The sequence below is a fragment of the Oryctolagus cuniculus genome, chromosome 4 (genome assembly GCF_051225735.1).
Source record: "Oryctolagus cuniculus isolate XC-2025 breed Fujian yellow rabbit chromosome 4, ASM5122573v1, whole genome shotgun sequence".
NCBI lineage: Eukaryota > Metazoa > Chordata > Mammalia > Lagomorpha > Leporidae > Oryctolagus > Oryctolagus cuniculus.
In genome coordinates, this window is record NC_142870.1 from 132,525,635 (window position 1) to 132,548,548 (window position 22,914).

At 45.5% G+C, this 22,914-nt stretch overlaps 1 protein-coding gene and 1 long non-coding RNA gene across 4 annotated transcripts in view; both read left to right on the forward strand.

Annotated features, from left to right (window-relative positions):
* Positions 1–18,956, forward strand: part of LOC103350414 (uncharacterized) — a 47,642-nt gene extending 28,686 nt beyond the window's left edge. For all 3 annotated transcript variants that reach the window (XR_016233258.1, XR_011388155.2, XR_016233259.1), the window contains one exon: positions 16,672–18,956. This is a non-coding gene — a long non-coding RNA (uncharacterized LOC103350414). The remainder of the gene's footprint in view (positions 1–16,671) is intronic.
* LOC108177889 (non-histone chromosomal protein HMG-17) lies at positions 7,029–13,657 on the forward strand. The gene is made up of 2 exons (XM_051818425.3): positions 7,029–7,129; positions 11,962–13,657. The coding sequence occupies exons 1-2, from the start codon at positions 7,029–7,031 to the stop codon at positions 12,332–12,334; spliced, it is 474 nt and encodes a 157-aa protein (XP_051674385.3). The 3' UTR covers positions 12,335–13,657.
* Positions 18,957–22,914: the final 3,958 nt, after the last annotated feature.

The window sequence follows — 22,914 nt, forward strand, 5'->3', positions numbered from 1 at the left end:
CATAAAGCACTTGACTGCTGCCTGACGTGACCTATAGAGAATATAATTGTCTGCTGTGTGACGTAGGCACATAACTCCATTACTGGATTCTTATGGAGCCATCGGTCCCATGGATGGTCCTTTTCTTGGCAAATCAGCCACCAAATTCCAAAGCTGCCTTATTGGCAAGGGCCATCTTCAGGTCAGATTTCCCCAGCCCGAGTCCTGCAAATGTTCCCAGAAGCCTTGGGGTGCCCAGGCTATTGTCAGAGTCTGCTTAGAAAGCTTGTCGTGCTTTCAGTAACCCTAGGCCATAGCTTCCCATGTTCCCCTGGCCTGTTGAACAACATCCTCAACAGGTGCTCCCCTAATTTTAATCCTCCAGTCACATTTTTGTGTGGGCTGGGGATCAGCTACCATCCAGAAATGAGATGGCGAGGAGCTTAGTATTGTTCTGGCCTTTGTGTTACCTGTTTTCCCCAGATATCTTTTTTTTTTTTTTAAAGATTTAATTTATTTATTTGAGTGGCAGAATTACAGAAAAAGGGAGAGACAGAGAGAAAGGTCTTCCACCTACTGGTTCACTCCCCAAATGGCCTCAATGGCTGGGGCTGAGCCCATCTGAAGCCAGGAACCAGGAGCTTCTTCCAGGTCACCCAAGTGGGCGCAGGGGCCCAAGTACTTGGGCCATCCTCCACTGCTTTCCCAAGCCATAGCTTATGGCAGGATCAGAAAAGGAGCAGCTGGGACACAAACTGGTGCCCATATGGGATGCTGGTGCTACGGTGGAGGCTTAGTCTACTTTGCCACAGCGCCGGCCCCTCCCCAGATATCTTTAAATGGCACATAGTCTACTGAAGAGAGATTAGTGGGTGTAGATTATTGGTGGGGGGCAGTTTAAAAAACTCTGTTACATGCAATTTGCATAAACCTGGGGTCCACACAGTATTGTGAATTTCTGTGGAATCCAAGGATTTTAGCGGTATGCCTATCTAAACAGTTTACTATGGTTCAGAACAGTCCATGTATTTTCTCAGTTGGCTAATGAAGAAGCAGGTAACATTTTTTTCCTACCACCTTAAAAAAAAATCACAATCCTGAAGGAGAAAGTTTTGATTACAGAGGAGAGGGCAAGAGGAGGAGTAACTTTGGAGCAGGGCAGAGATACCCGTGGAGAGATCTGCTGGAAGGAGGAGGAATCAGGGGACCAGGTGCTAGGCAGGTGCATTAGGCAGCCCTTATTCCCCACCAGGAAACACCCGAGGCAGCCTAACTTTATAAAGGGCAGAGGTTTACCTTGGCTCACAGTTCTGGAGGTTCACAGGTCAAGATTGGGTCCCACCTCTAGATATGCTGGTCTTGTTGGCAGAGTGCCAAGGGGGCACAGGTTATCACATGGCAACAGACAGGGAACATGGATGTCTGTGTGGTCTCTTATGGTACCACCATGATTGAACCACAAGGCTGTACCCCAAGGACCTAATCCAAAGGCTCCACCCCTAAATAACTGAATTAAGCTTCCACCCTGTTGGTACCCTATTTGCTTTGAGAACTAAACTCCTGAGTTTTGCCGGGATGTGGGAGTGGGGTCTTGCTTCAAACCATAGCAGAGGGTGATATAAAAAAGAGGTTGTTCAGGACACAGTGTATATTCTCCTGTACTTCAGTGAAAGACCCTGGAATTGTCACACCTGAGCCAATTGCTGGGCTAGCTTTGCCCTGCTATTTCAGGGTGCTGATGTGATGTCGGCTCTCAAGCTAAGCTTGATTAGAATCTCGCGAGGTGTGTTTGAGAAGTCTACTGAGGGTGAACATGTTGTTGACGTCGTTATTGCTGCTTTAATGGTAATAATAGTTACCACTTTTTAAAAAAAGATTTATTTATCTGAAAGAGCAGAAGGCAGAAAAGGAGACAGAGAGAGAGAGAGAGAGAGAGAGAGATATGGATTGATTTTCCATTTGTTGGTTCACTCCCTGAATGGCTATAACAGCCAGGTCTAGGCTCAGCTGAAGTCAGGAGCCAGGAACTCCATCCTGGTCTCCCACTTGGGCCATCCTCTGCTGCCTTCCCAGGCACTTTAGCAGGAAACTGGATTGGAAGTGGAGTAACTGGGACTTGAACCAGCACTCTGATGTAGGATGTGGGTGCCCAGGTTGCTGCTTGATCTCCTGTGCCACAACGCCAGCCCCTGTAGTTAGCACTTTTCAAAAGCTTGTTATGTGCTACAAGCTGCTATGTGTAGGCTATGCCTTACAGAATTCATTTTTACAAAAACCTTGGAGGTTGGTGTTCTTACTTTAAAGGTTATCATTTCCTGGCTGGGTTCTCACAGCAAATAGCAGATCTAGGATTTGAACTCCAACTGACTCCAACATTTATGTGACAGAATATCAAATAAATAATTTAACTCTACTCTCCTATCCCTTCATTATGCTATTTGAGCCAGTCCAGTGCATCACAGCACTAAAGCAACAGCAAGAAGACCAACCGCCCCGTTAGCTGTTTCCAGACTCAGGGTCTCAAGCCGCCTTCATGTGTGTCAGCTTTTCTAATCCCTGGGCTACTTCTTCCTGATTCCAGATGTCCAGTAATAACTTATCATCTACAATTAATTACTCTCCTTTAGATGTAGTCCCATCCTGTGAAATAAAGCAAAACCAAGCACTTCTCTTGATTTAATGCTGGCATTTTGTTCTGATTAATTAAGAACTAAAAGTGCTAAAATAGAAACCAAAGCCCTTGGAAGTCCAACAGGAAGCAAACACAATGAGACAGCACCAGGCTCAGAAATAACCTTGAGAAGTGGTGGAAAGGGCAGGAGACAGGAGACTGAGCGCACCACTGCGTACACCGTCTGATAGGGCCGCTTGTACCTGCACCCAGAGGGCGACCTGGGGCCTGTGTTTCTCTGAGGCCACTTGTTCGGTGCACACCCTCAAGATTCATCCCCCTGAGCTACCTGAAAGTGGGCCTTCTTACAAAGAGGAAAAGGGGGCTGGTGTTGGGGTGCAGCAGGTTAAGCTGCCGTCTGTGACACGGGCATCCCATAGGAGCACGGATTGGGATCTCAGCTGTTCCACTTCCGATTCAGCTACCTGCTAATGCATCAGAGAAAACCCTGGAAGATGGTCTGAGTACCTGAGCCCCTGCCACACTTGTGGGAGACTGGAAGAGGGAATTCTAGGCTCCTGGTTTGGCCTCATCCTGACTGGCTATTGTAGCCACTTGGGAACTGAGTCAGCAAGTGGAAGATCTGTCTCTTTGTTTCTCTCTCTGTAACTCTGCCTTTTAAATAAATAAATAGCAAAAAAAAATCCTAGCTCACATGTGTCTACCTACTTACCTATCTATAAATATAAAAAAATCCAAAGAGAGAGAGAGAGAGAAGAGAAAACAGTATCGCTTTGAAAATCCTAAGGGAGAGGAGCAATGAGGAAACAGGATATTCTGGGCTACCCTCTGGGTCTGGTTAGCCTTCATGGTGGGGGGAGAGTGTTCCTGGCAAATGGAACTGATGGTGGTGGTGGATCCCAGGAGCAGCAGGTTCCGGGGACTGAGGCAGGAAATGGGCCGTGCGGGAAATGTCTGAGACTATTTCCCGGGGCTTCCTTGGAGGCCAGTTGACCATAGCTCCAGGCTGGATGGAGTTCTAGAGACAAAAGCTCATCCTTGCTCTTCCTTCAACTTAGAGGATTAAGAAAATGCGACCTTAGGGTGGCCATGGGGACAAGCCCACTGTCCCGGGAGGGTGGCTCACTGCTGTGACTCTGCACATCTGGAGGAAGAGGCTGTCTGTCTGTCCATTTATCTATGCTGTCTGCCCTCCTCATGGTCTGCAGGAAACTTAGCATTCTTGGCATGTGACCTGGGGGAACATGGCTGTTTATAGCTATCTGTCCTTGAACCTGGTACCTGTGTGCTTCCTGGCTGAAGTGATCTCCAGGTAAATAAAGACAGTTACTGCCATCAGCCCTCTTCTGTACATGAAAGTATTTCTTCTAGCATGTGGCTCACTCATCATGAACCACCTTTCCATAGGGGGCAGATAATGAATGCAAAAAGGACTGTTTCCCTGGGAAAGAGTATCCAAATACAAACGTCTTCACAAATGCCTCTGTTAGGGAAGGCACCGTCCAGACCCGCAGGCTGCATTTGGAGCCTGTTTCTGTTTGCTCTGTTCTCAGTGGGGGGCACAGCTCATTACTGTCCCAGGCAAGAGCCTTTCATAAACTTGCAAACCACTGCTGGCCAACCCTGCAACCTTCCCTCCTGCAAAGTGGGTTGCCAGGCTCCTCTCGCCTGCCCTGAGCTTTGTGTTTCAGACCCCTCATCTCTTTCCTGGCTTTCTTCTGAGCTGACTCCAGTTCCGCTCACCCCCATTACCTGCAGCCCGCAGAACCAGAGCCGGTGCTGGGCCAGGGCCTGCCCCGGTCTGTGCAGGGGAGATGGGAATGGAGGAGGGTGTGGAAACAGTGGTGACTTTTCAGTAGATGCACAGGGACTGGGAAGACAGGCGGGGTAGGCGGGTTATAGGTAACAGGAGTCAGGAGTTTTGCCCCCACCTCAGCATCCTCACCTCAGCGTTTCTGACAGTGGTGCCTAATGGGAGAACCATTTGCCCAAGCACTTGGCTCTCGGTCCAGTTGTCCTACAGGAGCTCAAAACCTACCACTGTCCAATCCCAGACCGAATCCTGCCTGTGGATAGGATTTGCTTTGCTCACACAGTTAAAAATATCTCTTTATTCATCTCTGACATTTTAGGATGACAGTTTTTTTTTTTTCTTCCTAAGAATCATCCAGATTTCCAGCTTCTTTTAAATTCTGAAGGTTTGGAAACAGCATGGACGATGTACTGGGGCTGGGTGGTGGCTCCCTGTTCCCTAGTCCCACCTTGCCCACTGGTATGGGCTGAACCCATTCCTGTGTTCCCTTGCAGCCCAGTAATAACAGATGGAAGCTCTAACCCCTGCGGCCCCCAACGTGACTGAGATCCCTGCTCTGCGTGCTTGGGAGTTCACGGAATGCATACCCACTTCCTACAATTTGTGTTCCTGCAGAGAAAGTCAAATAGAGAAATAATTCACAACACAGGGCATCCGAGAAAAGATGCACAAACAGAGGACAGAGGACTTGTCAGGGGCTGGGATGGGAGGGAGAGCAGAGAAGTCTCCCCTGGGAGGAGGGAGCGCGTCAGATGGAGTCCGAGAGATGAGGCGGATTTCCACAGGTGGTGATAGAATGAAGGGCAGAAGCACTCAGGCATGCAAGCTGGTGTGTTACCAGGTGTGCATGGAGCTCAGGGCGCCGTGCAGGTGGGCAGCTCGCGACAGGCAGCGAGGCCACAGCGGGAAGAGCGTCTGCCCGCGAGCTCCGAGCGCCAGGCCAGAGGAGTTGGTTTCATTGCGGGGAGAATGAGGAGAACTTGAAGGGCTGCAGGAGGAAGCTGCGTGGATGAAAGGTGTGTTGTCACTGACTAACCAGGCAAGTATTCTTTATCTGATGTGCCAGATACTGCCGATACAGTGTCGGAAGTGAACCAACAGAAATAGCTGGTCAGCTGTGACATCAGTCAGTGATGAGTGCAGTGAGAAACAATACGGCAGAGGAAGGAGATAGAGTGTGAGTGTGGTGGGTGCTGGTGGAGCGGGTCAGGGGAGGCATGATATTTGCTCATAAGCTTGAATGAGAGTGAGAGAGTGAATCACTTGAGTCTGATCATTCCAGACTCAGGAATCAGCAAGTGCAAAGGCCCTGAGGCAGCACCGTCACATCCACAGAACAATGCAGAAGCTTCTGTGGTTGGAGTAAGTCATAGGAAGAACTGTGGGTGGTGATGTGGAAGAATTCAAGGGTCAGGTCTTTTTGCAGGAAGAGAACTCTAGTTCAGCGCGAAGGCCTGATCAGGGACCAGGACAAGCTCAGGGGAAACAGTAGGAGCCTGTGGAGTGAGGAGGGCCTTAGCCGGGAGCAATTACAGAATCATACACAGGCTAAGAAAAAGGTACATTTTGGGTTAGTACACAATGTCCCCAAACAGCACTGGCCTTGGGGAAGGCCGGGCTTTGAGGACAGGATGACAGGGGGTACCTCCCTCCCGATCTCTGGTGCCTTTGCCATCGTGTGCACTGTCACCCTCGGAGGAGGAGGAGACCCAAAGTCCCACCTCCCCCGGAGTGCAGACCCTCAGCCTGGAACTGTCCGGGAGCCGGGCGAAGGCAAGGCCTGGCGCCAACGCCTGTCCGTCCCCAGGGGCGCCGGGAGAGCCCTTCCTCTAAGGCTCACAGCACTGGCCCGGAATGTTGGAGGCCGCTGGCAAACAGCCCGGAGCTCTGGCCTGGTGCAGCTCTGGGAGCAATGACGTGTTGAAGCAAGTGGAAGAAGCCGAGGGGAAAGGCAGTGCAGGGGGAGGGGCGGGTCGGCCGTGCAGAGCGTTCCCGGGCCGGGCCGTGTTCCTGGGAAGGCTGCGGTGAGGAGGTGGCGAGCAGCGCTCCGAGAACCACGCACGGCTCGGCTCCCCGAGGGAGCGCGGGCCTCGCCGTGGCATTCTTCTGCACTCGTTTTTCACCCGCGGTGTTCTCCTTTCCCTTCTTACTTGGCCAGCAAAGTGAGCTCCTTAGGAAAGAATCCCGTGCTGCCTCTCTGTTGGCCAGGTTGAAGGGGTAACGTTCCAAAGACACCGCTTGTCAATATCCGTGGCGAGAGCGCCCTCTTCTGGCCACTCTTCCTTTTCTTCAGCTGCCATTTTCCCCGACAAGGCTGGTTGCAGACTTAGCTGGCAAAGGAAAAAAGCCAAACGCATCGCTGAAGAGAAATTGCTTTACCCAAGATTGATAGACCCTTCATCCACAGTTCTAATCCTCGCTTGGCTGTGGACTCTTGAGTCTCCGGACCCAGCCTTTCTTTAAATTGACGCTTGGTCTCTTACTTATCCAGCAAAAAGGCCAAAATGGCGGAGTTCAGAGCTTGCAGAGGTCACTGCTACCACTCAGCGGGTCACTTTCTTGCCTTGGCTGCTATGCTCTTGAAAAGCTGACACAGTGTGCTGAATGGCTGAAGGCCGAGCAATCTCTCAGGCCCTTCAGGGTCCCTACGGAGTAAGAAAGAGCCCACGCCTGATGAGCCCGGAGTGTGGTGGAAAGATGGATGAGTAAACTCAAAATAACACAGGGGAACAAGAACAGGTGGTAACGATGGGGAGGGGGCGTCCCTGGTCTTGGAGGGTATGCAACCGATGTCTTTGGGCCTTCACACCCACGCGTGAAAACAGCGAATGCCTCCCCAGCCCAGATTATTCCTCCTGATGCTCCGCTCTCCATGTGCTAGAGCCCACGGGTCAAACCTTGATGGATGTAAGATATTCCTGTTATAAACTCACAAAATGATTTTAGCTTTAAAAGGGACAAAAAAGTCTATTAATTTGCTCTGATTTTTTTTCCTTCAGTGTCAAGGGGAAATTTTTCTTTTATGACATGAGCATTTTGAGAAACTGAATCTCTACCCTCAGCTAATTAAAATTGCTTTTAGTTGCAGTATATCAATGCATAATGAAAAAGGTTATGGATGGGTTCTTTTAGAAATTATAGCATTGGAAGAGACAATTTTCTTGCAAGACAAGGGAGAACCATATTTAATGAGACCCTTCACAGATCACTTTTGTTTTAAAGAAAGAGACACATGTTATTTATTTGAAAGGCAGAGTATTAGAGAGACACGGAGAGACACAGAGAGAAAGACCCCTGATCAGCTGGTTCACTCCTCAAATGGCCACAACATCTGGGGTTGTGCCAGGCCGAAGCTAGGAGCCTGGGATTCCGTCTGGGTCTCTCACATGGGCGGGCCACAAGCACTTGGGCCATCTTCTGCTTTCCCAGGCACATTCACAGGGAGCTGAACTGGAAGCAAAGCAGATAGGACTCAGACCAGCACTCATACAGGATGCTGGCATGGCAGGTGACACCTCCACCCACTGCACCACAACAGTGGTGCCACAGATCATTCTTCACAAGGAGGGGCCTCACCCCTCCTTCAGGCTCTTATGATATTTGTCCATGGGTGCTACCAATAGCCTGGTGTATATGGAGCTGTGAATGTTACTCACTGTCCAGTGACCTTTAACCTTTGTGTTAGAACATTTGTTTAATGTATTTTTTTTTGCGTTTTTTTCTATGCTCTGATCTTTTGCATGAGAAAAGCTTTAGTTAAAATCAGGAGGAAAAGATGGATGGCAGTGGAGAAAGAACGCTTGGTGAGTTGTGCGAGCCTTCCCATGCCCTTCTCTTAAGCTACAAATCCAGATCAAATACATTGTGAGCTTTTGGAGGCTACTTCTCAGCAGTCACCTATGGTGTTGCTTTTTCATTTTGTTTATTTTAAAGCAGTTTTTAATTGCATGGGAGTCCATTGGCATCTGTGTGACTCCGGTTATCTTTTCCATTTCTTTTTTTCAACGTTGGCTTTAACTCTCTGTGGTGCACTAAAGGAAGTGTCTCTTTCCTTCATGGTGGGATGTCAAACCTTCCTTGCCAGCTGGGATTCCTTTAACCTTTGTTTCTCACACTACGCTGTGTTCAAGAATGTCTGCTAAACCCAGGCCAGACGAGGTTTCATTGGGAAATGAAAGGCTGCGACAGCACCCACCTCTGCTTGGCTGCCTGTGGACTCACCAGCGCCCAGGCTCTCCGTGGTGGCCACCAGCAGCCTCTTTATGGTTTGGGTATGCCTTGCTTGTGTCCCTCATAGGCTCATGAGTTGGGAGTTTGGTGCTGAGAGGTGCTGGGACCTTTAGGAGGGGGGCTAATGGGGCCCCTTCCATCATTGGGGGCATCTGCCCCAGAAGAGAAGCTCGCCAGGAACTCCTGAGCCCAACCCCTGAATTGCTCTCTGGCTTACTGTTCTTTCATTTTTCTTTCTTTCTTTTTTTAAGATTTATTATTTATTTTTAAAGAGTTACAGAGAGAGAGAAAGAGACAGAGACAGACAGACAGAGATCTTCCACCCATTGGTTCACTCCCCAGGCAGCTGCAAGGCCTGGGGCTGGGCCAGGCTAAAGTCAGGAGCCAGGAGTTTCCTCTGGCTCTCCCACAAGGGTGGCAGGGGCCCAAGCACTTGGGCCATCCTCTACTGCTTTTCCCAGGCCAGTTGGAGGGAGCTGGATTGGAAGTGGTTCAGCCAGGACTCAAACTGGCACCCATATGGGATACCACCCATTGCAGATGGCAGCTTTACTCGCTACACCACAATGCCAGAGTCTCTGGCTTCCTACTTTGAGATGTGATCTCTTCCTCCCACACAAGCTCTCACCATTGAGACAACCTCTGCCATCAGGTCCTGACCAGAATCAGAACCGCTGGGGCCATTTGATCTTGGACTCTGAGCCTCCAAAACCCTGAACTAAACAGACTTCTTTTCTTCATCCATAGTCCATTCAGGTATTTCATTACAGTAATGAAACATGGAGTAATATGAGCCCCTTGGAAAAGTGGCCACAAAATCCTTAGATTGTCCCGAGAAACACTGTCTTGCAGATTTGTCAGAAACTCAGACTTGAAGGTGACTTGGAAGAATGCAGAGGCTTAATGTTGTTTTGAACTCGCTCCATTCTTGGCTGGGCTCCATGACCAACTCTGGCTGGAGGCGCGAGGGCTGTGCGTGCTTACAGATGGGAGGCGACTGAGACTTTCAGTTCCATTTCCATTTTTTGTTAGGAGCACAGCTGGTAAATCAAGGATTTAAGTTCAAAATGATGGTAAGGGCCCTCTCTCTACAGGGCTCAGGAGTGTGCTTTTGGGAAGTTCCTCAATGAGGATGAGGAAGGAGCTATGGATTCCCCACCTCTGTTTCAGCCTTAGTAACTCAGGTTTTTTTAAAAAAATTTTTATAAAGATTTATTTGCTTATTTACTTATTTGAAAGGCAGAGTTAGAGAGAGAGAGAGAGAGAGAGAGAGTGTGAGAGAGAGTGTTTCCATCTGCTGGTTTACTCTCTAAATGGCTACAGTGGCCAGGGCTGGGGCAGACTGAAGCCAGGAGCCAGGGGCTTTTTCCAGGTCTCCCACGTGAGTGAAGGAACCCAAGCACTTGGGGCATCCTCCAGTGCTTTCTCAGGTGCATTAACAGGGATCTGAATTGAAAGTGGAGCAGGTGGGACTTGAACCAATGCCCATATGGTATGTCAGTGCTGCAGGCAGTGGCTTAACCTGCTGTGCTACAGTGCTGGTCCCAGCAGTTCAGTTTTAATTCTATTTTCTGTATTTGATGACATTACAAGATCTTGTTTGAAGAAAAGGTTACCCACCAAAACAAAACACAACAAAAAAAAATCCTGTGAAAATTAATAGACTAAATTATTCCCAAATTTCCTACTAGCTCTACAACTCTTTGAGAGATTAATGGTGTAAGACTACTTCAGAAAGTTCATGGAAAATGAAATTAAAAGATGTGTTTATTTTGGTTCAAAAATTAAAATTGATGCCTAGTTTTTTTCACAAGAAACATTATCCGTGAACTTTTTGAAGATCCCTTATATGCCTGGAGTTCAGAATTTGTTGCAACAACAACAACAAAATTTTTCATTCTATTTTCCGTGATCTTTTGGAAGTACCCCTGTATGTATTGCTTTCCTGTCCTGTGATCATGATGGCTTCCTTCCATTTCTGCTACAATCGTGTGGCTGTTGTAACAAAACCACCACAGAGAGCTTAGACGCTGCTCAGCTCAATGGCAGCCAAGGAGGGGTTGGATTTGGTGCCAGCCTTTAATTTCAGAATGAAACTCTTCTTTGGCAACCCTACCTATCTCACAGGGTTTTCAGTTACAGGAATCGATTACTTCATTTTTTTTTTCTTAAGCCATTCAGAGTAGAATTTTCTGTAACTTGCAACCAAAAGATTAACAGTAGAATCAGATACTATTAAAAGATAACCAAGAAATGTCTATTGAGATGTCACAGAGAATAACTTAGAGTATTAAATGCTTGAGATAAAAATCAAGAAACAGACATATCCTAAAATTCATATGGAATCACAAAAGACCCAGAATAGCCAAAGTGATCCTGAACAAGAAAAATCAAGCTGGGGCATCACAATTCCTGACTCCAAAGCATACTGAAAAGCTACAGTAATTAAAACTTCATGGGACAGGCTTAAAAACTGATACATCAATCAATGGAATAGAATAGAGAGCCCAGAAATTCATCCATGTATATACAGCCAACTGATTTTTGACAAAAGTGCTTAGACCATACAGTGGAGTAAGAATAATCTCTTCGACAAATGATGCTGGCAAAACTGAATGTATATATGTAGAAGAATAAAATTTGAGGGCTGGCGCTGTGGCACAGCAGGTTGATGCCCTGGCCTGGAGTGCCAGCATCACATATGGGCACTGGTTTGAGACCCAGCTGCTCCACTTCTGATATGGCTCTCTGCTATGGCCCAAGTCCTTGGGCCCCTGCACTCGCATGGGAGACCTGGAAGAAGCTCCTGGCTCCTGCCTTCAGATCGGTGCAGCTCTGGCTGTTGTGGCCAATCGGGGAGTGAATCAGCAGATGGAGGACCTCTCCCTGCTCTGGCTGCCTCAGCCCCCTTACCCTTAGTAGTTGCTGGCCTGCCCTCTTTCCCCGAGCCCCACTCTCTTCCCCAAAGCGCTGCCCACCTAACTGGTCATCTTTTTTGTCTGTGCCCCTGGTGAGCACAGAGTACTCAGAATAATGTATGATTGCTCCCTCAGCCTTCTCCTTTGCGATTTCCTTCCCTCCCTCGCTTCTTCTTGCATCTTTCAAATCTTCCAGATAGCCAGTAGTAGCCACATTGATTTCAGCAATTTTCAGAATGGAATCAGGTGACAATAGCTCACTCTGCACATGTATGAATCAACTGTGATTTTGAATCAAAATTGAGTTTAACAACAACCAAAAGGTATTTTAGACTAATGGTGAAAAAAGAACTTAGACTCAAGTAGCTTAAATAAAATGTTGGCAAAAGAAAAAAAAAAAAAAAGGAAGAAGAGGCGAGGACGACCCCTGGACCGACCAAAGCCCGTGTGCCACTGCATCCCTGCGCCCAGTGCCTACGTCCTGTGGCCACTGCCAAGAGAAAGGCTGAAGGGGATGCTAAAGGAGATAAGGCCAAGGTGAAGGACGAACCACAGAGAAGATCCGCAGGGTTGTCCGCTAAACCAGCTCCTCCAAAGCCAGAACCCAAGCCTAAAAAGGCCCCTGCAAAAAAGGGAGAGAAGGTGCCCAAAGGGAAAAAGGGAAAAGCTGATGCTGGCAAGGGTGGGAATAACCCTGCAGAAAATGGAGATGCCAAAACGGACCAGGCACAGAGAGCGGAAGGTGCTGGAGATGCCAGGTGAAGTGTGTGCGTTTTTGATAACTGTGTACTTCTGGTGACTTACAGTTTGAAATACTGTTTTTTATCAAGTTTTATAAAAATGAAGAATTTTGTTTTACTTTTTTTTTTAAGCTATGTTGTTAGCACACAGAACACTTCATTGTTGTTTTGGGGGAAGGGGCAGAGGTCACTAACAGAAGGTCTCCGGAGCTCGATCGATGGGGGAAACAGCTTCCCCTGCAGTTTTGAGAGACTTCCTCTCAGCTCCCAGGAAGGATTCCTGCCTTTGACACAGCCACCAGGGCACACACCCTGTGGTGTGGAAAAACTAAATTTGATTTTATGCCCTCTTCCTCCCCCCGTCTGCCTTCAGCATAGACTTAATGCCCTCAAGCCCAGAGACCTGTTGGGACCTAACCCCAGACAATTTGGTACGAGCATGATGGGCAATCTGGACTTCACAGTGACACCCCTGAGGTGGGGCCCTGAAAAGAGCAGCTGTTCCTTCTTTAGATTGTGGATCTTCAGATTGACCATTCTGCCATTTCATTTCATTTCCTGAAAGTCAGGGTCGGCTTGTGAAAAGTTGTTAAACAACATGCTGAATGTGAAATGTCAGCCCTCACTCTAAACTCCCCCTTTCCAGAGCGTCGTGGAGACTTCATTGGGTTTTATAGTGGCTTTCTGATTTTGGTCGTCCATTGAAGAAGGGAGTTGAAAGTTGTTGTATACTGTTCATGATTGTCTGCCCATGTCCTGCCTGAAATACCATGATGGTTTATGGAAAGAATCTTTAATAAAGCTGGATACAGTTTGGCTTGGAAAAAAAAGGCCTCTCCTTCTTGTGGGGAGCAACTTGGACTAGACTAAGTTACTGGAATTGAGACTTATTCTATGCATCTGCTCTCCCACAATATGGCGCTAGGAGAGGAGGAAACAGCTTCTACACAGCTGCCTCCAGTTCAACCAATAAACTGTAGGACCTGCTCCTGATTGGAGGAGAGCAGCGTACTCGGCGTGTGGGTAGCAGAGTTGGGATTGGTGGAAGAGGACTATAAAGGAGGAGAGAGACAACATGCACGTGGAACATCTATCTGAAGGAACACCTGTGCAGCCCCCGAGAGAGCCGGCCGGCGGTGTGCTGCTCCCCCGCGGAAGTGGGGAAAGTGGCAGGGGGAGCCGCCCTTCCACGGAGGTGGAAGGGACGGTAGCCAACCCGGGGAGGGCCGAGCAGACAAAACAGCGCAGGGTCCTGTGTCATTCCTCCACGAAGAGGGGGAGCGACACCTTCTCTCTCTGTGTAACTCTGGACTTTCAAGTAAATAAATAAATAAATCTTAAAAAAAAAAAAGAATGAAATTGGATCCATACTTCTCACCATATATGAAAATCAACTCAGTATGGACCAAAGACCTAAATTTAACCCCAGACTACAAAGTTGCTGGAAGAATACATAGGTGGAAACATTCCAAGTCAGTAGGGTGGGAGATGACTTCTTGGACAAGACCACCAAAGCAGAGACAACAAAAGCACAACTAAACAAATGAGACTATGCCAAACTCAGAAGCTTCAGCACAGCAAAATAAATGACCAATAGATTGAAGAGACTTCCAACAAAATGGGAAAAAATATTTTCAAGCTACTCATCCAACAAAGGATTAGTAGTCAGAATGTATCAGCAAGTTAGAAAACTCAACAACAATAAAAAAAAAACAGTGAATCCAGTTAAGAATTAGGCAAAGGACATCAATAGATAGTTCTCAAAAGAAGAACAACAAGTGGCCAACAAATATAAATGAAAAAGTGCTTAACATCTCTATCCATCAGAGAAATGCACATCAAAACCACAATAAGATAGTACCTCACCTCTGTCAGAGGGACTGAAATCCAAAACACAGAGAGTAACAAATGCTGACGAGGATATGGAGAAAGGGGAACACTTACACACTATTGGTGGGAATGTAAATTAGTGAAGCCACTGTGGAAAACAATGTGGAGATATCTCAGAAAACTAGAAATAGACTTGCCATATGATCCAGGAATCTCACTACTGGGTATATATCTAAAAGGCATATGTTGTATCAAAGAGATACCTGCACCACCATGTTCATAGCATCACTGTTCACAATAGCCAAAATTTGGAATCAACCAAGGTGTCCAGCATCAGATGAATAGATAAGGAAAATGCAGTGTATGTATATATATATACATATATATATATATACATACCATGGACTATTATTCTCCTAGAAAAAAGAATGAAATTCTAGCATTGCAGCAAAATGAATGCGACTGGAGAACATCATGTTGCGTTAAATAAGCCAGCCCCAGAAAGATAAATACCACGTGTTCTCCCTTATAAGTGGGCACTAAAATAAAAAAAAAAAGAAAAAAGAAATGTCTATGTGTATCAGTATTGCTGCAAATACAGGTTTGTAAAATTTGTTTTACATCTTTTTCAAACTAGTGGCTAAGAATGTTATACTACTATGGTTTTAATAATCTGTGATTACTTTAAAATTTACTGTATATGGGTGAAATGGTCTTTTTTCCATTCAATTACTGTTTATAGCCATTGCTTATATTCCTACTAAACTAGGGTCTTTTGCTTTTTACTTGTTAAACTTCTTACTAGGTGAAGTAGTAAGCTTTTTTACTTTAATGTAAATTTAAAACATGTTATCTCAAAAACTAAAGAAGGGATAAAAGAGGGAGGGAGGGATGATGAGGAGAGAGTTGGAGGGAGGAACTGAATATTATATTCATAGAATTATATATATGAACTATATTGAATCTATTAAAAATGATTAAAAAGAAAAATAATCAAAAGTAAAATTAAAATACTTTAACAACAAAAAACCAAGGAACGAATTCTATCAATAAAAAGCTTTAGCTGTCACTTGTGTATGGAAATAACAGTCCTCATTACTATGAATGGGACATTCCCTTTGTTTGTTTAGCTATGGATGAAAATTCTCACCTCCTGAAGCTGTTAAACTTAGAGCCTTGGTCTCTTTAGCGTGTTTGAACCATCTGAACTTGTGTGGACACCGCCAAATCTGCCACACATGAAACCGATAAAGACAGATAATTGCAGAATTACAAAACAGTGAAGGGAGAAACCTAAATCACTTTCCTGTACTACTTACTGAGAGAGTTCTTTGGGGGCAACTTTTTCACGGCAATTTGGATTATCCAATGCCTTAAAACTGTGTCCTCACTTTTACTTAGCAATGTCACTTTTGGGAATTTATCCTAAGACATAGCTATGGATATTTGTGAAGTTGTAGATACAGAGGTGTTCATTAGAGCGTTGCCTTGAAAACACACACACACACACACACACGCACGCACGCACATGCACATGCGCACGTGCCTGCTGTTCTGGGATGAACCGTGGACCCTCAAGTTCATTTGCCGAAGTCTTTATGCCCCAGTACTGCAGAATGGGACTGAATTTGAGACAGGGCCTTTAAAAAGAAATTAAAGTGAATGAGGTCCTACAGATGGCCTTAATGCAATGTGACAGGTGCTTTAAAATGCAATTAGGACATAGACACATGGCGAGGGAAGACCATGTGAGGATACTGGAGAGACAGCCATCTACAGGTCAAGGAGAGAGGCCTCAGGATGAAATCAACCCTGCCAACATTGTAACATTTTAAAAATTTTATTTATTTGAGAGGGAGAAAGAGAGTCACACACACACACACACACACACACAAGAGTGTGCTCCAGTCTGCTAGTTTATTTCCCAAATGCCTACAATGGTCAGAGCTGGGTGGGGCTGAATCCATTTCTCCCACTTGAGTGGCAGGGACCCAATCATTTGACCCATCTTCATCTTCAAGTCTGCATGAGCAGGAAGCTGGAGTGTGGAGCCAGAGTGGTTTTTGAAGCCAAGCTCTCCAACGTGGGGGATGGGTGACTTAACTGGTAGGCCAAACACCTGTGCCATCCTCCTGACATCTTGATCTGGGACTTCTAGAGTTGGTAGATGGTACATTTCTGTTACTTATGTCATCTAGTCTGTGGTATTTTGTGATGGAAGGCCTAGCACGCGCGCGCACACACACACACACACACACAGAATTTAAATGTTGAGCAATAGGAGTTAAATTGGAGTTAAATGGGAGTCTTTCTGGCTCATCTGCATAACTGAACTCCATTCATCATCCTTTCAAAGTGATATGGATTGAATAGTTGTGGCAAACTGCTAGTGATACATCATCATGTAACATTGACTACAAGGAATATATATATATGGTGGAATCCCATGTCTGTAAAAACTAAGTATATGTGTATTGTGTAAGGGATATTTATTTGATCTGAGCGATGATACATTCCTTTGTTGTTTAGGAAACTAAGAGGGGCCGGCGCTGTGGCACAGTGGGTTAGTGCCCTGGCCTGAAGCACTGTATGGGTGCCGGTTCGAGACCTGGCTGCTCCACTTCCAATTCAGCTCTCTGCTGTAGCCTGGGAAAGCAGTAGAAGATGGCCCAAGTCCTTGCGCCCCTACACCTGTGTGGGAGACTCGGAGGAAGCTCCTGGCTCCGGGCATTGTGGCCAATTGGGGAGTGAACCAGCAGATGGAAGACCTCTCTCTCTCTCTGCCTCTCTTCTCTCTGTGTAACTGACTTTCAAATAAATAAATAAATCTTTTATTAAAAAAAAAAAGGAAAGTAAGAAACAGTGTTGTTGCTGCGGGGTGGGGGAGAGGGGCGGTCACGAAGCTCCCAAGGGAACACTGGTTAAGCTCATCGAATACAAAATACAAAGGTGCTCAGACAAGGTCACATCCGGGCCGTGCTTGCAACAAGACAGGCTGTCCAACCACAGACATGACTATGTGTCCTTTCCAGACACAAGTGATGGCTGTTTTCCTTCAAATTAATGGCAACTCTCACTTTTTTTTTCTTGGCTAGATAAAAATTTGGTAATTGGCCACCAAATTGTCCTCTCTTCTGGACAGAATCCAACCCAGATTTGCTCCTTGCTTTCCTCATTTTTCCCTAAAGTTATCAATAACCTCCCCACATCCCATAATAAGCCCTCTCAACTCCTCCCAGAGGTGTTTGTTGGCCTACGTCACTGGGATTCTCCGATTCTAAATCAGGTAAATCTGGCGCCTCCCAACCTCCAGAGCTGGCTGGAAATTCCACCTCAATTGAGTTGTAAGTGGTTCTGGTGTTTTTTTTTTTTTTTTTTTAGATTTATTTATTTCCTTTAAAGGCAGAGTGACAGGTAGTGGATGGGTGGAGCAGGGAAGAGATCTTCTGTTTGCTGGGTTACTCCCCCAGTGGCCATAACAGCCAGGGCTGGGCCACACCAAAGACAGGAGCCAGGAATTCCATCCAGGTCTCCCACCTGGATGTCAGGGACCCAAGTACTTGGGCCATCACCTCAGGCACACGAGGAGGGAACTAGATTAAAGGCTGAGATGGGACTCAAACCTAGGCCCTTTGATTTGGGCTACCAGTGTCCCAAGTAGTGGCTTAATCTGCTGCTCCATACTGCTTGTGCCTGGCTGATTTATTTTTACTTTCTATTTTTTCTTTCTTACACTAAACATCATTTTTATTTTTAACTAATATAAAGGAAAAAGTGAAAAATGAAGGAAGAATGAGAGAACAGCAGCAAGGGCTTCTAGAGTGTGCAGACATGAGCATATCCATGTAGTGTGAGTTCAGGACAGCTTTCGCTGCAGTCGGCGCTGGCTTTTGGCTCTGATCTCTACCTGGGAGAGCCTTTTTTTTTTTTTTTAATAAATTTTATTGTGTGTAATTAAGGTATACAATGGGGCATGTGTTATGGAACACATACAGATTGTAAAATAGTTAACTATAGTGAAGCAAATGAACATAGTCATCATCTCACATACTTAACCTTTTTGGATTCTTTTTACACATGCATGTTGGACATCACCATTATCATTAGCAAAAACCTATTTCTAACATCTGGTATGCTACGTATCGGAACTCTGACAGTCAGAGGTGAGTGGAGCTAATGTGCATATAGTAGTCACCTCTGGAATGTAGCCTTTTTTTTCACTTCCAAGAGTTACCTATTTAACCATAGTACCAAAACATTTTAAAGGCAAATGCAGAAAATTAGATAGTTGGAGAACAAATCCCCAAGATATTGTGAACAGATGACTTTTTTTCTAAACAATCAAAGATCTTAATAAAGACAACATGGAGCACTAAAAATTATTTTTATAAAATGCAACCTAAGCCCAAAGGTAAATAAAGGCCCTTCATTATTTCTTATTAAGAGAGGAGGCCAATCTTCCAAGAAAACCTTGTTTTTGTAACAAAAAGTACCATATTCTGTGTATTTTTAAAATTTTTTTACATTTAAAAATATTTTACAATGTTCAAAAACATTTTGTCACATTCATTCACTTCAAGTGTAGGCCATGTATACATATGTACTATTTTTTCTTGAAGTCAAAGATATTAATATCACAGAGTGAGGGACTCATGACGATGTTCATAATGTGGGGAAGGAAAAGTGTATTATCATTTACATGGTATGATTCAGTGAAGCAATAGTTGTAACCAAATGCCAAATGATGGGATATCCACCCAACTTCTGTACTCTTTCTATATATTAACTTCACAAATAAAGCATGTAACATTGTCTTTCTGTGTTTGGTGTATCTCACTTACCATAATGATCTCCAGTTGCATCTTCTTTGTTGCAAATGCCAGGATTCCATTCTTTTTTATGGCACAGTAATATTCCATCATGATTATATACCACATTTTCTTTATTCTGTCATCAGAGGACATTTAGGTTGATTCCATATCTCTGCTATTGTGAACTGAGCTGCTATAAACATGGGAGTGTAGGTAACCCTTTCATATGTTGATTTCATTTCCTTTGGATATATTCCCAGGAGTGGGATAGCTGTATAATATGGTAGATTTGCTTTTTTGAGGAATAGCCATTATGCTTTCCATAATGATTAAACCAACTTGCATTCCTACCAACAGTCTATTAGGGTACCTTTTCTTCTGCTACCACACCAGCATTTGTTATTTTTGTTTTTTGGATGACAGCCATTCTAATCGGGGTGAGGTGATACCTCACTGTGGGTTTTTATTTGCATTTCCCTGATGGCTAGTGATCCTGAGCATTTTTTCATGCATCTGTTGGCCATTTGTATTTCATTCTTTGAAAAATATCTGTTCATATCCCTTTGCCCATTTCCTGACTGGATTGATTTACTAAGTTTCTTAATCTGCTTATATATTATCAATGTAAACCCTTTATCAGGTATATAGTTTGCAAATATTTTCTCCTGTTCTGTCAGTTGCCTCTTTACTTTGCTAATTGTTTCCTTTGCTGTGTAGAAGCTTCTTAGCTTGATATAATTCCATTTGTGTATTTTTGCTTTCATTGCCTGTTCTTCTGGGGTCTTATCCAAGAAGTCTTTGCCTAGGCCAATGTCTTACAGTTTCCTCTATATTTTCCTCTGGTAATTTGATGGTTTCAGGTCTAAGGTTTAGATCCTTGATCCATTTTGAGTTGGTTTTTGGGTAGGGTGTAAAGTAGGGGTCTTGTTTCATACTTCTGAATGTGGAAATCCAGTTTTCCCAGCACCTTTTGTTGAACTGTGAGAAGGTTTAAAACCTTCTGGTGTGTGTGTGTGTGTATGTGTTTTAATTTCTATCAATGAGTAAAAGGTCACATTTATACTAGCAGTGAATGGGGCTGGTTTTTACCCCTGACTCATTTTAGAATTACTGGATACCCAGTGATTTAATTTATTATTGATTAAAGGGGAAGGAGAAGATCAATGAAGAATGGAGCCTTTAAGTTTTTTTTATTTAAAGATTTGTTTATTTTATTTGAAAGGCAGAGTTACAGAGAGAGAGGGAGGAAGGTAGGAAGGGGAAAGAGAAAGAGAGTGTGTGTGTGTGTGAAAGAGAGTGTTAGTTTCCATCTGTTGGTTCACTTCCCAAGTGGCCGCAATGGCCAGAGTTGGGCCAATCCAAAGCCAAGGAGCCAGGAGCTTCTTCCAGGTCTCCCACACAGGTACAGAAGCTCAAGCACTTGGACCATTTTCCACTGCTTGCCCAGGTGCATTAGCAGGGAGCTGGATCAGAAGTGGAGCAGCTGGGAATTGAACCCGTGCCCATATGGGATGCTAGTGCTGCAGACGGCAGTTATACTTGCTCTGCTACAATGCTGGCCCCAGCCCTTAATATAAAATCCTCCTGTTCCCAGTTTCCCCCGGGCTATCTTTGGAAGGAAAGGTGTAGTCAGATATTATTTCCTTTGCTTAGTGTTTTCTCAAATATTGTAGGTGTATCTCACTGGTGTAGTTTTGTGCTACAGGGGAGAGCATATAAAACAGTTTTTAATGGTATATTTTATTATGTATTGGAAAAATACATCAAAATCATGATTTCATGGAAGAGATACAGTTTTAAAGAAATTAAATTCACTTATACATTATTTAAGGTTTATTTATTTATTTGAAAGGCAGAATTACAGAGAGAGGGAGAAACAGAGAGAGAGAGAGAGAGAGAGAGAGAGGTCTTTCATCTGCTGGTTCACTCCCTAGAAGGCTGCAATAGCTGGAGCTGGGCCGATCTGAAACCAGGAGCCAGGAGCTTCATCTGGGAACCAGGCACTTGGGTCATCTTGCACTGCTTTCCCAGGCGCATCAGCAGGGAGCTTTACCCACTATGCCCCAGGGCTGGCCCCAACTAAACTCATAAAACATACAATTGATATACTCATATTAGGTAAATTGTAGTAGGGAGTGGAGGAGGTGGTACATGGGTGTGGCAAAATGAAGGTGAGATTCGTGACTTCAGCCTGGGAAACCTGGGCAGAAGCTGCTCTATCAGACTTTCCTGAAGGAGCTGAGGTTTGAACTGCGATTCAGAGCAGTGCTCTCAAATGCAGGACTGAAAAACATGTGTGGCTGGCTGAGAGCTTGTGGAGAAAAGATTCCAAGTTCCTCCTAGACTTTGTACTTCTGGGGCTGTGGGAGGGTGCCCAGGAACCTTTTGCTATATGGGATTTACCTGGAGATCCTGGAGCGGCCTTGGGACCCTTGAAGGAGGGAGCACTACCTCCTTGGGCCTTGAAGACCAGTAGCTCTTGGTGATTAAACTTGTCTTAAGTATTTGAGGTCAGTGGGTCTTTAACTGTTGTCACCTTTCATCCCCATGGCATTGAGTACTTTCAGTTTCTGAACTGTGCCACAGGTCTCAGCCCTGGGTATGTGTGTGTGAGTTAAAATACACACAAGTGTGCCCACCATCCCCTGGCCCCCAAATGCACCTTAATGGGTGTAGGCAGTTAAACAAACAGGAGTGAGTTATGCCATTAGGCGCAGGTGGGCTGCCAGAGCAAACCAGCGTGGTGGCGCAGAGCAGGCAGGCATGTTTCAATGGAGCTGTTTGCTGGCATACTGCTGGTTGCTCAGTGAGTTTCCAAGGACGGAGGCCTCTTTGGGTGGGAACACACTGGGATGGAGACCTTGGGTGGGGGGGCCTGGGGTGCCTGGTGAGTAGGTGACTTAGAGCAGCACAGGCCGGGAGGAGGTGAGAAACTGGAAAGCAGCAGGCACAGCAGGCAGGGAGGAGAGATTATCAGGCAGCAGCTAGCACAGTCAGCCACAGCCACTTTATTGAGGGGCTGCCCAAGTCCTCCTCCTGAAACTCAATAGTAAGTGGCTGCTCCTGGGCAAAACTGAAAACAACTACAAGTACCCCAAAAATAAACAGCCAGAACCCCATGCCAGCCAAAAAGTACTATCTCAGAGGAACAACAAATACCCCCAAATTAGACCACCTAACACCAACGCTAGCCAAACAAAAAGTGTTGTCTTGGAGGATTAGGAATGAATCCCTTATGAAAAACAAAAAGGACAAAGTCACATCTGTGCAGTCACTGCCAAGTGTGTATCTGGACTTTCTCGGGCACAGGTCTTGGTTCTATGGCTCTGTTTTGTGGCCCAGTTAGGTGTTAGGGTATATTGAAGGGACTTCAAAAAGTTTCTGGAAAAACAGAATCAATTTTGCATTAATTCTCGTGAGGGAAAAATTTTCAACCCAAGCACTTTTTTTTTTTAAAAAAAGATTATTTATTTATTTGAAAGTCAGAGTTACACAGAGAGAGAAAGAGAGAGAGAGAGAGAGAGAGAGAGAGAGAGAGAGAGGTCTTTCATCCACTGGTTCACTCCCCAGTTGGTCACAATGGCCAGAGCTGTGCCAATCTGAAGCCCGGAGCCAGGAGCTTCTTCTGGTCTCCCACACGGGTGCAGGGGCCCAAGGACTTGGGCCATCTCCTACTGCTTTCCTAGGCCGTAGCAGAGAGCTGGATTGGAAGAGGAGCAGCTGGGACTAGAACCTCCACCCATGTAGGATGCTGGCACTGCAGGCAGCGGCTTTACCTGCTACACCACAGTGCCAGCCCCAGCATTTTTTTTCATAATATGCATTTCCATGAACTTCTGGAAGACTCTCATATGTTCTGATTTTTAGGTCATAAAAAAATGGCAGTGATATCCATGGTGGCATCCAGACAGTCCCAGCTGATGTAAGCTGGGATGTGTGAGTTACAGAACGCTGGGACCTG

Excerpts from the sequence above, each read along its gene's own strand:
- LOC108177889 (XM_051818425.3), top strand. The coding sequence starts at position 7,029 with ATGGCTGAAGGCCGAGCAATCTCTCAGGCCCTTCAGGGTCCCTACGGA. Across the intron at positions 7,130-11,961 it reads TGTGGTGGAAAGATGGATGA|AAAAAAAAAAAAAAAGGAAG; the intron begins GTAAACTCAAAA and ends TGTTGGCAAAAG.